This window comes from Cryptotermes secundus, unplaced genomic scaffold (assembly GCF_002891405.2).
Source record: "Cryptotermes secundus unplaced genomic scaffold, Csec_1.0 scaffold325, whole genome shotgun sequence".
NCBI lineage: Eukaryota > Metazoa > Arthropoda > Insecta > Blattodea > Kalotermitidae > Cryptotermes > Cryptotermes secundus.
In genome coordinates this window covers 1025055-1037994 of record NW_019735464.1, presented here as the reverse complement: position 1 = coordinate 1037994, position 12940 = coordinate 1025055, and the positions used below count along the sequence as shown (strand labels likewise).

Below are 12940 nucleotides of genomic sequence, written 5' to 3'. Positions count from 1 at the left end.
GGCCATTCCGAGACCGAAATAATCATTTACTGGTCTAGCTTCTTGAGCAACAGAACACAAAAACTGGCAGCCTAAACTGTCCAGTGTAAACCAAAATCAATTTTCGTTAATAAATTCAAATAAAGATTAATTTGATTGAGTCCAGAGTACCAGAGCAGTTGGACGGACAAGAAAACACGGCAATGCAAAGGAAGATAACACATTTTTGTTACGTACGCACAACAGAATTAAGCATTAAATACTTTTTATAAAAACAATGAAATATCCGTATCATACGTAAATACAACCGCAGGATATTAATCACAGATCTGTGTATTTGAAATATGAATATTTAATGTCCATTTTAAATAACTGGCGGTCATTACATCGAAAATATACGAAAGTTAGATTCTAATCTGAATATTTTTTAAATATGAGTGTTTATCTAAATATATTTAAACACACAAGTACAAGTAAAGTGGTAATACATGTTCACCAGCGTGAACCATAATTATTTTTGATCGATACATTTTAAAGGAACTGCAAATTAAATTAAAATATATGTATCCAGAGGGGCTTGACTGCATGCATGCATCGGCCTATAAATGGGTGCAGATGGGAGAATCACAAAGTCCTCACATAGTTCTGAGATACAAGTGTACAATTTGGGTTCATCTAACGAGAATATAGAAAATACCATTATATTAACCAACATGAAAACATGAGTTTGTTTTACAAGTTACGTTACGCACCATTAGACTTTCTAAAGTACGATCTTAGCTTCTAGCCAGTAAATGTTGATCGGACGTTGAAAAGCAAGTTGCTAGAAGCACTCACTTAACACAGAACAGTCTGTAAAACACGAGGAATTCACAGGCACTAAAAGGAAAGAACATAAAATTCTGAACATACCAAACCATGCTTGTTGTTCTCCTTGTACTTCGATCGCTAAACCAAAGTCCGCAAGCTTAACGGCAGCACCTTTTTGTTTACTTGCTAATAATAAGTTTTCAGGCTATGGAAGAAAAAGCGAAAAAACAACAACAGAAAAATGTGTTAATGATCTGTTAGTATCAATCATTCAACAAATTGGAGATCATACATAGAAACAGTTTAAATTCCAGTCTTACTTTTAGATCTCTATGAACAACTCCATTTTGATGACAATGATTGACACTTTCCAGTATCTGTTGAATACAATGAGAGGCGTCCGCTTCACTGTAGAATTCTCGTGCAACAATGTCTTCGAAGAGCTCACCACCCGTCACTCTGAGGAGAATAACATGAAACAACACATATCAGTAAAGAATTAACATCAATTTAGTAATATAAATTAATAGATGGACGAATTCATATAGTGCTTTATTTGTTGCAAAATAAGAATAGAGGAGACTCCAAGACCTAATTATTAATGACAACACTCTGGATAAGAATTAACAAAATTTCAACACAAAATTTACAGTAAAAAGCTAATATGAGAAAGGTAACATGCGTACTGGAATTTCATAAGCTGTCAGTAAACGCAAAAACTATACAGGGTTATTCATAAGCCCGTGAAACATTTTAAAAATTCACAACAAATAAACTATTCATCGGGTCATGGTAATTCTTACGCCCATAGAGAATGAATCTCTCCAAGTTATTTTTAAAGCGTCCACTGCCTGCTAATCTCAGGGATCTTCGCAACCGTATCACCGTTGCTATGGCTATGGTCAACCGTGATATGCTGACACGGGTGTGGGACGAAATGGATTATCGCATAGATGTCTGCCATATCGGCAAAGGTGGACATGTTCAGCATCTGTGAACTACACGTATCTAAAAAAACGAACTTGGTGAGTTTATCTCTATTTCAGTGTAATAAAATTTTGTATCCGTTGCGTAGTTTATTTATTGTAAATTTTCAAAATGTTTCACGGACTTGTGAATAACCCTATATTCTTATCCATAAGACAAAACTAACAATTATACTATATCCTTGTTTTTAGGATATGAGGACAACAGCGGGAAAAAGAGTGAGAGGGGGGGAGGAAGAAGGAGAGAGAGGGTTGAGAGAGAGACACCAAAGTGTCATCGTTGTAAAATTCTAAGCTATGGCCAATCAAATATTTCCAATTATGAAAGCTTGCAGTTACGATCCCCAGTACGTATCTTTGAGGAAATATTGGTGAAGTTACAGTTAAAAACATATAGCTGAAGAAATCACTTTAGAATTTCTTCAAAACCACCCTCACATCACATAAATCGAGGAGGATGCTTGCCGAATTGTTGGCGGTTCTAACACTGCGTGACACCAGTCTGGTCTTTGTGTGCCTCTGCCCTGATTGCAATATGGCAAAGACTCGTCAGTTTGAATTTCTAAGAAATATATAAAAAATCCACTTTATACCTCACAGGAAACACATCACTTCTCCGCTACAAAGACGAACCGGTTAATGCTGTTAGGGAAACAGTCACTGTTTACTGTGAGAATCATATGAAACGAACAAATGCATTCTGTGGGCAGAACGCAGAGTGTAAATATGTTAGAGCAGGTGTTACCTACAAAACCACGGGGCTTTAAAGGCTTAAGAAGGAAAAACGTATTAATTTGCGAATAAATTTATGTTAATTTATCACAATGCAGTGTCCATCTGTGTTAAAAGTAAATATTTAATTTTAGAAAAAAATGTTTAATGTGGTGACTACAATAATGCATAAGGCCTTAGTTGTTCTGAAATTTAAGAGTAAGAAGTATTAATGGAGTTTTTTGATGTACTTACAAATCAAACACTAGATAGTGGAAGTTCTCTTCTTGTATGCTGTCATGTAGCCGAACTGAAACATAGAAATAAACAAGCAAAATCAACAACTATTTCATCACATTTCACATCTTCTATTAAAGCTAAAATTACCCCCGTGCTTAAGTGTCATGCCATGAAGACATATGAGGGAGCAGATGTATTGCTCCATGCACTCTTAAATTCGCATAGTTGGGGGTGGAGTCCAACTGGGTCCGGCACGTCGGCCACTGATTTGTCTATTGTACCTGCCCTTGGTGATTATGATGATGGAGCATTTGGTAGAATGAAGATTGACAGGGGAAACCGAAGTACTCGGAGAAAACCTGCCACGGCGCCACTTTGTCCACCATAAACCACACTTCACCAGAACCGGGCTCGAACCCGGGCCGCCGCAGTGGGAAGCCAGCGACTAACCGCTTGAGCTATGGCGCAGCACTTGGTGTTCCTAGGCAGTCACCCATCCAAGTACTAACCACGCCCAATGTTGCTTAACTTCGGTGATCGGACGAGAACCGGTGTTTTCAACATGGTATTGCCGTTGGCTCCATGCATTCTTCCTCTCGGTCCTGGATACTGGTGTGTGTGGTCAGCTTTAATTATGATTTTGCTAATATTTACCCGGGCGTAAACAAGATTTAATTGCTGGAAGGGAGTATTTTTGAAAAAACAGAATTATACTATTTCAACGGAGCCGGGATAGCCCAGTCGATATAGCGACTGGCTACGGGCTGGACGACCGAAGAGTCGAAGTTCGAGTCCCGGTAGGGTCAAGAATTTTCTCATCTCCACGTCATCCAGACCGGCTCTGGGGTCCAGCCAACCTCCTATCCAATGGGTACCGGGGGTAAAGCGGCAGGGGCGTGAAGGTGACCACCTCCAGCTAGTGCCGAGATCAAGACAATGTGGATCTATACATCCACTACTCCGTACGCCTTCATGGAGTCATGTTTAATTAGTTAAGCACAGGGACAACCTTGTGCGTGGGGAGGGGTTGTTTCAAACCTTGCATGATATTGCGAAGAGAAAATCCATTCAATGCCAGTAGCATAGTCCTACACAGAAGACATTATCTCTTAAACAACGAATACAGGTTTGCGAGAACGAGTCAGCTATCTGTAGATGACTTACAGAAGCGCGGGAAACCCAACTGTGCAGACAGTAGAAAGGCGTTATTAGAGTGTCTCTTTCGTGTTTCTTTGTGTTAAACCGTATTGAGTCTGCGAAGTTTCGTATTCGTAACTTCGGAAGTCAGATAAAGTTTTTGGTTTGTGCTGGAAAACAGAAATATTCTGAGATGGGTAGTGATGTTAGCTGCCCATTCCAGGGGCTCCCTATAGGACTGGGAAATCGTGAAAGTCATAATGCCACAGAGGTAAAACGTCGATTCGAATGTATATAATAACTGAGACAAGATTTGTACACATGCCCAAAAATACATAAAGGAAGACGTGAAAGAATATAATGAACCAAGATGCTGTGTATATAAATGGCGCTGAAATTGCAGACATAAAAAAATTGTGGTTTTTGTCAGCAAGCGAACTATATCGACCAAGCGACCGCCGCTTTTCGACGAAGTTAGCGTCAACTTTAGCGGATAGAGGGTGTCACGTGGTCAGCGCAACAAGTCCCCACGGCCGTTAATTTCGGTTTTCTAAATCGGAGCCGCTACTTCCTTCAAATAGCTCCTCAGTTATCCTCACGAGGCTGAATGGACCCCGTTCCAGACCCACTACTTCTCAGAAAGCCTGGCAGCGCCGCGAATGAACCCGGGACCTCTGGATCTGTAGCCAAGAACTCTGACCACTAGACCACAGAGGCGGTCTATGTGAGCTTAAAAGGTCAAATAAATGGCTTTAGGTCTACGCCTAGTTGCGATATAACGAGCACAGAATAATCGATTCGGTAGCAGACTTGTACGACTCCCAGAGTCGCGAGACACTAAAATACGGCCATGAGTCCCGCGGGACTCGGAACCAAGAATGATTACGCTGGAGAGGACCATCAGCAATTTACCCGACCTGACCCGACCCGATATGGCACAAAGAAGTCATCTGAACACTGTTAGCTGCTCTGCACGCGCTCGTAGGGAAGAATTCATGGCACATGGAAAACGGACTATACGAGAGAGAACATGAGTGGAAAGATGCATGCTAAAAGCGGCCACAAAGGCGTTTTTCACTCTAAAATAAAATTCTACAGTAAGGTAAGGTAGGGTAGGGTAAGGAAAGGTAAAGTTATTCCTGTGTTTAACTAATTAAGCACTACGCTATGAAAGAGTGTGGGGGATTATAAGTATAGATCCACATTTTCTTGACCTAAGCACTAGCTGGAGGTGAGTGGTGAGCTTCACTCCCCGGTCGCTTTACCCCCAGGGAAAGAGCCCCCGGTACCCATTAGACAGGAGGCTGGGTGGGCCCCAGAGTCGGTTTGGACGACGTGGAGAAGAGAAAATTTGGACCCTACAGGGACTTGAACTCCAACCCCTCTGTCGTCCAGCCTGTAGCCACTCGCTATACTATCCCGCCTCCTATAAAAACATACGGTCGTAGCTTAAATAAATAAAGGTAACTTATTGGGAAAGATGCTTCCAATTCGAAAGCTACAATCTTTTGGGTTGTATGGCCGTGTAGTTCAGAAGTCCACCGACGTTTAGGAGGAAACTATCGCTTCCTTATTCAGGGTTGAAAAGTATCAAGCAGAAAATCAGCAATAAACAGTCTCCGGCTTGTTGTTTGTTTCTTGTTTGGCTTTCTCTTCCATCCTGAAGACGGAGGCGATATATTACTTCGAAATATCTGTGGACTTGTACTGAACTAGATGTTCGTTACAACCTTGCAGACAGCACAAATATTATGTTTCTGGACATTATCCATCGTCCTGAAGATGGCACTGTTCAGAGCCACAGCTGTGAGAATCCCAAATCAAACAGGATTAAAATTTGTCCAATTTATGCATATCTAGCCTCCCCAGCTTTATCCAGTGATCAACGCGACGAGTGAGCAAGTTGCTCCAGCCGTAAGCTTTCTGGCTTGTATTCGGGAGATCACCGTTTTGAATCTTGGCCGAGGCGCCAACTCTCCTGATTGAAGGTTTTCGTAGATTTCCTTCGTTCGTAAGGCAAATGTTGGGATAATGCCTCAAATTAGGTCACGGCCACTTCCTTATCTCTTTGAATTCGTTATTCACTGCCCATCCCATCATTCGACGCCTACAGTCTGAGTTACTGGCAACGTCCTTCGGTAAACAAAAACAAAACAAACTCCGTGGCTTTAGTCAACAAGCGAACTATACCGACCGAGCGACCGCCGCTTGTCGGCGAAGTTAGTGTCAACTTTAGCGGATAGAAGTCGTCGCGTGGTCAGCGCAACGGATCCCCACGGCCATTAGTTTCGGTCTTCTAGACCGGAGCCGCTACTTTTCCATCCAAGTAGCTCCTCAATTATCCTCACGAGGCTCAGTAGACCCCGTTCCTGACACACTACTTCTCAGAAAACCTGGCAGTGCCGGAAATCGAAACCGAGACCTCTGGATCTGTAGCCAGGAACTATGACCAATACACTACAGAGGCGGTCAGAAAGTGCAGCAAGTTTATTTGAAACTTTGGTAACTACACATAAGACTTCAGACTGTCATAACTCACAGAGGACCACAATCTATACCAAACGAACGTCCCCTCTGAAGAATTTATAAGTATTTTCCCGTGAAATGCCACGGGTTACGATCAATTCAGATTACAGAGAGAGAGACAGAACACGAAGAATGACAGTGGAGTGGTCTATTGTGTCAAATTAATTATTAAGGCTGGAGCTGCCCTCAGTACGAATGGAGAATCTTGTTGTTGTGGTATGGTTTTGATGACTGCTCTGGCCAAGGATCGAACTGAAACGAATATCAGAATCACTGAAGCTTTTTCTAAAGATGGTGAATGTCATTATCGGGGATCATAGCAGACTGAATACTGTGATGCAGGCGTTACCAACCCAGTCACTTGTCTTAGTATTTTCACCAGGAATCAAAGAGCTAGTTAACTTGTCAGACCGAGCCAAAGCTCGGGCGATTAGTGCCAGCTTTTCACCAAGGGGATCAGGATTAAATCTCGTAGCAGACATGTGGGGTTTGTGGTAGGAATGGTGACACTGGGGTAAGGGTTTCGCCGAGTATTTCGGTTTCCCCCCTGCCAATTCTCATCCCACCAAGGATTCACTGGCTCATCTATCAAACGGGATGGTACAATGAGCCCATTTGAGGCGTAACTCACCAAGCATTCATCCACCCAACTGTACTTGAACCAGCGGCACAAGCAAATGCGGAAAGAATTGCAGATTTTAGCTTTTGGGTTCCTGTCACTGCCTTCAAGCATGTTTTGCACTATATGAGACTATAATGTATTACTACTACTATTAGGAGCCGAGATAGCGTATTCGGTATAGAGACTGGCCATGACCTGGACGACAGAGGGGTCGGAGTTCGAGTCCCGGTAGGGTCAAGAATTTTCATTTGTCCAATCGTCCAGACCAGCTCTGGGGTCCACCCCAACCTCCTATACAATGGGTACCGGGGGGCTCTTTCCCAGGGGTAAAGTGGCTGGGGGGTGAAGCTCACCATTCACCTCCAAGTAGTGCAGAGGTCAAGAAAATATGAATGTATACATCCACTCCCCCATACGGCTTCATGGCGTAGTGCTTAATTAGTCAACCACAGGAATAAATTTNTTCTTTATTATTATTATTATTATTATTATTATTAATTATCATAACATATGAGAGAAATGAAAAATTCATATACAATTTTCAGAAACCTCAAGAGCACTAACCAGCACTTAGAAAAACTAGGTACAGATGTGAAGATAATATTAAAAATGATTTTATAGAAACAGGTCGTGGGGATGTGTACTGCACTAATATGGCTCAGGGTATGAGCCAGTAGCAGTCTCTTGTGAACAATGCAATGAAATTTCGACAAAAGGCTAGACATTTCTCAAGAATTCAGACCATACCATTTCCTCTTTGACCCACGGAGTTGATTAGTTACTTATTTCCTATTCACAAGCGCGCTAAGTTCAGTTTTGCTTTATAGATGCAAACAGCCTGGCTGGGTTAAGAAGGCGATTTTAATTTAAAGAGACGGAGATTTTGGCACGCCTCCTTTCTGACACTCGGACAGGGGGAACATAACGCGCATCCCTCGTTCTAGTCGCAGGAACGTGGGGTTGAGGCCGCGCAATAGCTCAGGCAGTTAGTCGCTAGCTTCCCACCGCGGCGGCCTGGGTTCAGCCTGGGTCTCGTCAAGTGGGATTTGTGGTGAACAAGGTGGCGCTGGAGCAGGTTTTCTCCGAGTACTTCGGTTTCCCCTGCAAACCTTCATTCCACCAAATTCTCCATCATCATAATCACCCGGGGCAGGCACAATAGGCCAGTCAGTGGTCAATGTGCCGCGCGGACCCAGCTGGACTCCACCCACCACTAAGTGAATTAAAAATAAAAACGTGGGATTGAGTACGACCTTAGAGTCAATTTTCCTGTCTCGCTAGAAAATACACAGGTATAACAACAACATTAAACGCTTTACCAAAAATTGTAAGCAAAAGGAAATAATACTAATATATAGGAGGTTGAAGCGTTAAGGATATTCAAATGTTGGTCCCATGTTTTGGTGCCATTCCTGACGACGCGGCGGAAACGCAATATCCAAACAATGAAATATCGGTAACAACCAAAGTGATAATTGATCCTCTAAATGTTACACTGCAGCATCCTACTGCATTGCGTAGATCTGACTTTGCGTTTTTCTTTTATGCCGTCTGTGTGCAACGTCGGTTAATATTCTCTCGTTTTCTCTTTATTAACACATGTTTCGGCTTAACCGGCCATCCTCAGGTGTAGAGATTGTTCTGATTAAGGATGGCCGACGGCTCCAACAAGAACATTTAAGACAGCCACAGCTAACAAACCAACAAAATCATAAAGAAAACACGTGCAGTTTAAGGATACAAAAATAAAACAGTTGGTTAACCCACATAAAACAAAAAACTCCGTAGTCTGTAGTTCGCAAGCGAACTATACCGACCGAGCGACCGCCGCTTGTCGGCGAAGTTAGTATCAGCTTTTGCGGATAGAGGGTGTCACGTGTTCAGTGCAACGGATCCTCACGGCCGTTAATTTCGGTTTTCTAGACCGAACCCACATAACCAGAAGTAATCCGAGGCAATTATATACGTGGGACTCTAAAGTGTGAACGACGGATAAATGCTGTGATTAGTGCATTTCAGAATTAATATTTAAGGCAAGAAATTTCCTTAATACTCGTGCGCCAGTTTCATGCCAAGCGTAACAAACGAAAGGTAGATCTCCACTCGTCACTATAATGTACTGGTAGACATACACAAAGGCTGCCCGTCACAGTGTAAGATACAGTATATTGAAACTTATCTCGGCTGTCCGTAAATACAGTGTCTGTCACGGAGCGGTAATGACAGTCCGTTAGCTTGACCATGTATTATTAAAACGCAGAATGGAATCCTCAGTTCAAGCATAGTCACTTATTTACAACGAGTCAGGCAAAGTTCAGAGCGTAGACTGACACAGACGTACGTGTTTCGTAAAGGCAGTCTCGAAATAGCTACCGTTTATATTAAACTAATTAAACAACTTGGCCCTTTTCCACGGTCAATATTTTTAATTCCCAGTAGTTTGTGACAACAGTACATTTATTATATTGTGATGCATATCCCCACTGATAGGCAACGGCTCGGTAGAAACATTCCCGAATTTACGCTCTCAACAATAGGGTATCCATTGCTAGGTAACGGACAAATACACACGCATTCTTGACAACAGAAGACGGTGTTTTCAGTGAGGTTCGTGGCGAGAAATTATAAGAGGGCACAGTCAGAAGGATTCCCGTGGAATGTCCAGTCAAAAGAAGATAACAGTCTGTCAGAGAGTGATTTGTGAACTGTTATAACAAGTTGCATAAAGGTCCAATAAATCTGATTATCAAATCGAAAGCCCCTTCTTTTTGTCACCAAAAACCTCTAATAACAAACTCCGTGGCCTGTAGTCCGCAAGCGAACTATACCGACCGAGGGACCGATGCTTGTCGGCGAAGGTAGTGCCAACTTTGGCTGAGAGAGGGTGTCTCGTAGTCAGCGCAACGGATCCCCACGGCCGTTAATCTGTTTTCTAGACTGGAACCTCTATTTCCTTGAAATAGCTCCTCAATTATCCTCACGCGGCTGAGTGTGCCCCATTCCAGACTCATTAATTCTCAGAAAATCTGGTAGTGCCAGGAATCGAACCCGGGACCTCTGAATCTGTACCCAGGAACTCTGACCACTAGACCACAAGTGCGGTCTAATATTAATATTAAGTTGGGTCTTATCCACTGTCTGGTAGTGCAAGAGTTGGCCCTGGTGCCATTTTCAGATGATCGGTTGTCACTATACTGACAGACGTTCTTTAGTTCTAACATCAGTAATGACGGTTGGGATGCATAGCTAACCAGTAGACTTCTATGTGCTCATAAAATCCCGGTTCCGAACTTGTCACCGATAATATAAACAAATAAAAGAGCAACGACACTGTGTTAGTAGGATGGAGCGGCCTCCGTAGTCTAGAGGTAACGTTCCCACCTCATGACTCGTAGTACGCGGGTTCAAACAGCCGGCGGAGGTCGTCGAATTTTTAAGGGTGGAAAAATTCAGGGAACAAGTCCTCCGGAAGGGACTTTAAGCCGTGGGTCCCGTGTCGTAGCTTTACGGCACGTAAAAGAACCTCATACCTCCAAAGGAGGTCGCTGAGCAAAATTGCGGACGTTTGCCGCCCAACAGCAGTCACTAATACCTCCGGTAGATGGGGGAAGCATTATAGATACTTCTCAGCCAGTAGAGAGCCGGTCTCGCTGGCTGGGTGGGACTGATGGTAAGCACCAATACCGGTAGGATATAGAGGCTGGTAGAAATCATAGAGGGAAGCACAATGGACCACTACAGGTCTAAGTGCATGGGGAAACCCACCCTCTCTAATAACTAACTAGTAGGATGGAACCAATCACTTGAAACGGGAATAAAGTCAATACCAAAACCATCTATTTATTTACGTGTACTATATTTAACGAGGGGCACGCGATAGCGTAGTTGATTGTGGCACTATGCTACAAACTAAAAGGTCGCAGGTTCGAGTCACGATGAGGTGGGCTTTTTTTCTTCTTCAATTTACTTAATCCTTCTAGCCGCATTGTGGTCCTAGGGTTGATTCAGCCTCTAACAGAAATGAGTACCATGAATATTCTTGGGGGTAAAGGGCGGCCGATGCGTAAGGCTGACAACCTTACCGCCATCTGTGAGCCGACTGTCTAGAGAAAATGTGGAAGCCTCGACGTCTCACAACCCTATGGGCCATCAAGGCCTCTTAGAAGAATAACTTTACCTTTTACCTTCATTTAATGATGTCAGTAAGGGCCGCGCCATAGCTCAAGAGGTTAGTCGCGGGCTTCTCACCGCGGCGGCCCGGGTTCGATCCCAGGTCTGGTCAAGTGGGATTTGTGGTGGACTAAGTGGCGCTGGGGCAGGTTTTCTCCGAGTACTTCGGTTTCCCCTGCCAATCTTCATTCCACCAATTGCTCCACAATCACCCTACCTATCATCTGGGGCTGGTACAATAGGCCAGAAGTGACCGCAGTACAAAGGACTTAGTCCCACCCTAATAGCAATAAAAAAAATAACGTTGTCTGTAACCCAGACAACATGGTGTCCTATAGTTGTATAACAGTGAATAATGAACTGGAAGGGATATGGAATGAGGTGATCGTGCCCAAATTTTAAGGTACTCTCTCGGCATTCGCCTGGAGGAACTGAGGAAAACGACGGGAAACATCAGTCAGGAGAGTCGGTGTCCAGGTCGAGAGTCGAACCGGGTATCTCCAGAACACAAGTCCGACGCTATATAGCTGGAGCCAAATTGTATGGCGAAAACGTTATACCTATATACGAAACAGAGGCCTGTTTCATACAGTGGACAATGCCCAGCATAATAATATTACTTTTGTGACTCAGTTACTCCGGAAACAGGATTATCTCGGCTCAACGATTCGTAAATGAGCCGGGATATTGCAGTCGGCATAGCGACTGGCTACCGGCTGCCGGCTGAGGGGTCGGAGTTCGAGTCCCAGTAGAGTTAAGTATTTTCTCTTCCCCATGTGGTCCAGACTGGGCTCTGGGGCCCACCAAACCTCCTATACAATAGGTACCGGGAGCTCTTTCCTTAGGGGTAAAGCGGCAGGGGCGTGAAGCTGACCACTCACCTCCATTTAGTGCCGAGGTCAAAAAAATGTGGAACTATACATTCACTCCCCAACACGCCTTCATGGCGTAGTGCTTAATTAATTAAGCACAGGGACAACTTTACATTTTACCTTTGCCAGGATTCGTAACTGCAATGAACACAGCTGAAGCTGCCGGAACTACTTTTCCGAACACCGCGAGGGACATCTTCCGGATCCCGCAAGGCCACTTCCTGAGACATGAACGTTCCTACAACTACCATCGTTTTGTATATAGACATATCGGCGAGCTTTCAGTAAATAGGACCATAAATTTTAGAGCTATAAGCTAACATGTCCATAAGCAGACGAAGAAATATCCAATTTTATGTACGAATATACTTGTACATAAATTGGAAACGAGGTTTCGAATTTCGCTTTGGTCCGTGTTCTTCTGTGTTGTAGTGTTATGTACAGGTAGGTACAGGTCTTGCCATCAGCTGATGCCCCTCGCTCCAGGTGACCTACATACTGCATATCTATTTAGTTGCTTATTTAATGACGCTGTTAATAACGAAACTACATAGCATCGATAAGATGATTAATGAGCAATTAGTGGAATGAGAAATGGCCAGAGGAAACCTCTCCCAGTACCACTTTGTCCATCAAAAATCCCTTATGACCTGACGTGGAATCGAACCCGGGCAGCAGTGATGAGAAGCTGGAGACTAACGGCCTAAACTATGACAAGGCCAAACATTATAAAATTGTCATTTCAAAATTAATTCTGAACCAACATAGGACAGAGGGACTAATTTGTGATAGCCATAGAACATAACCCAACTCACTGTCAGTTCTTTGATAGGCCGCACACAGGCATGCGTCAAGACATGTAACAGTCAAGACACGATCTCTGTGAC

General features: G+C 43.5%; 1 protein-coding gene and 1 pseudogene across 22 annotated transcripts in view; both read right to left on the bottom strand.

Moving 5' to 3' along the window:
- Positions 1-12940, bottom strand: part of LOC111869317 (calcium/calmodulin-dependent protein kinase type II alpha chain) — a 364630-nt gene that overhangs the window by 96250 nt on the left and 255440 nt on the right. For all 22 annotated transcript variants that reach the window (XM_023860740.2, XM_023860744.2, XM_023860749.2 and 19 more), the window contains exons 4-6: positions 2742-2796; positions 1110-1248; positions 892-994 (exon numbers count right to left, since the gene is read on the bottom strand). In XM_023860740.2, the coding sequence (XP_023716508.1) occupies positions 892-994; positions 1110-1248; positions 2742-2796 (297 nt within the window). The remainder of the gene's footprint in view (positions 1-891; positions 995-1109; positions 1249-2741; positions 2797-12940) is intronic.
- On the bottom strand, positions 3189-3305 carry LOC111869333 (annotated as a pseudogene).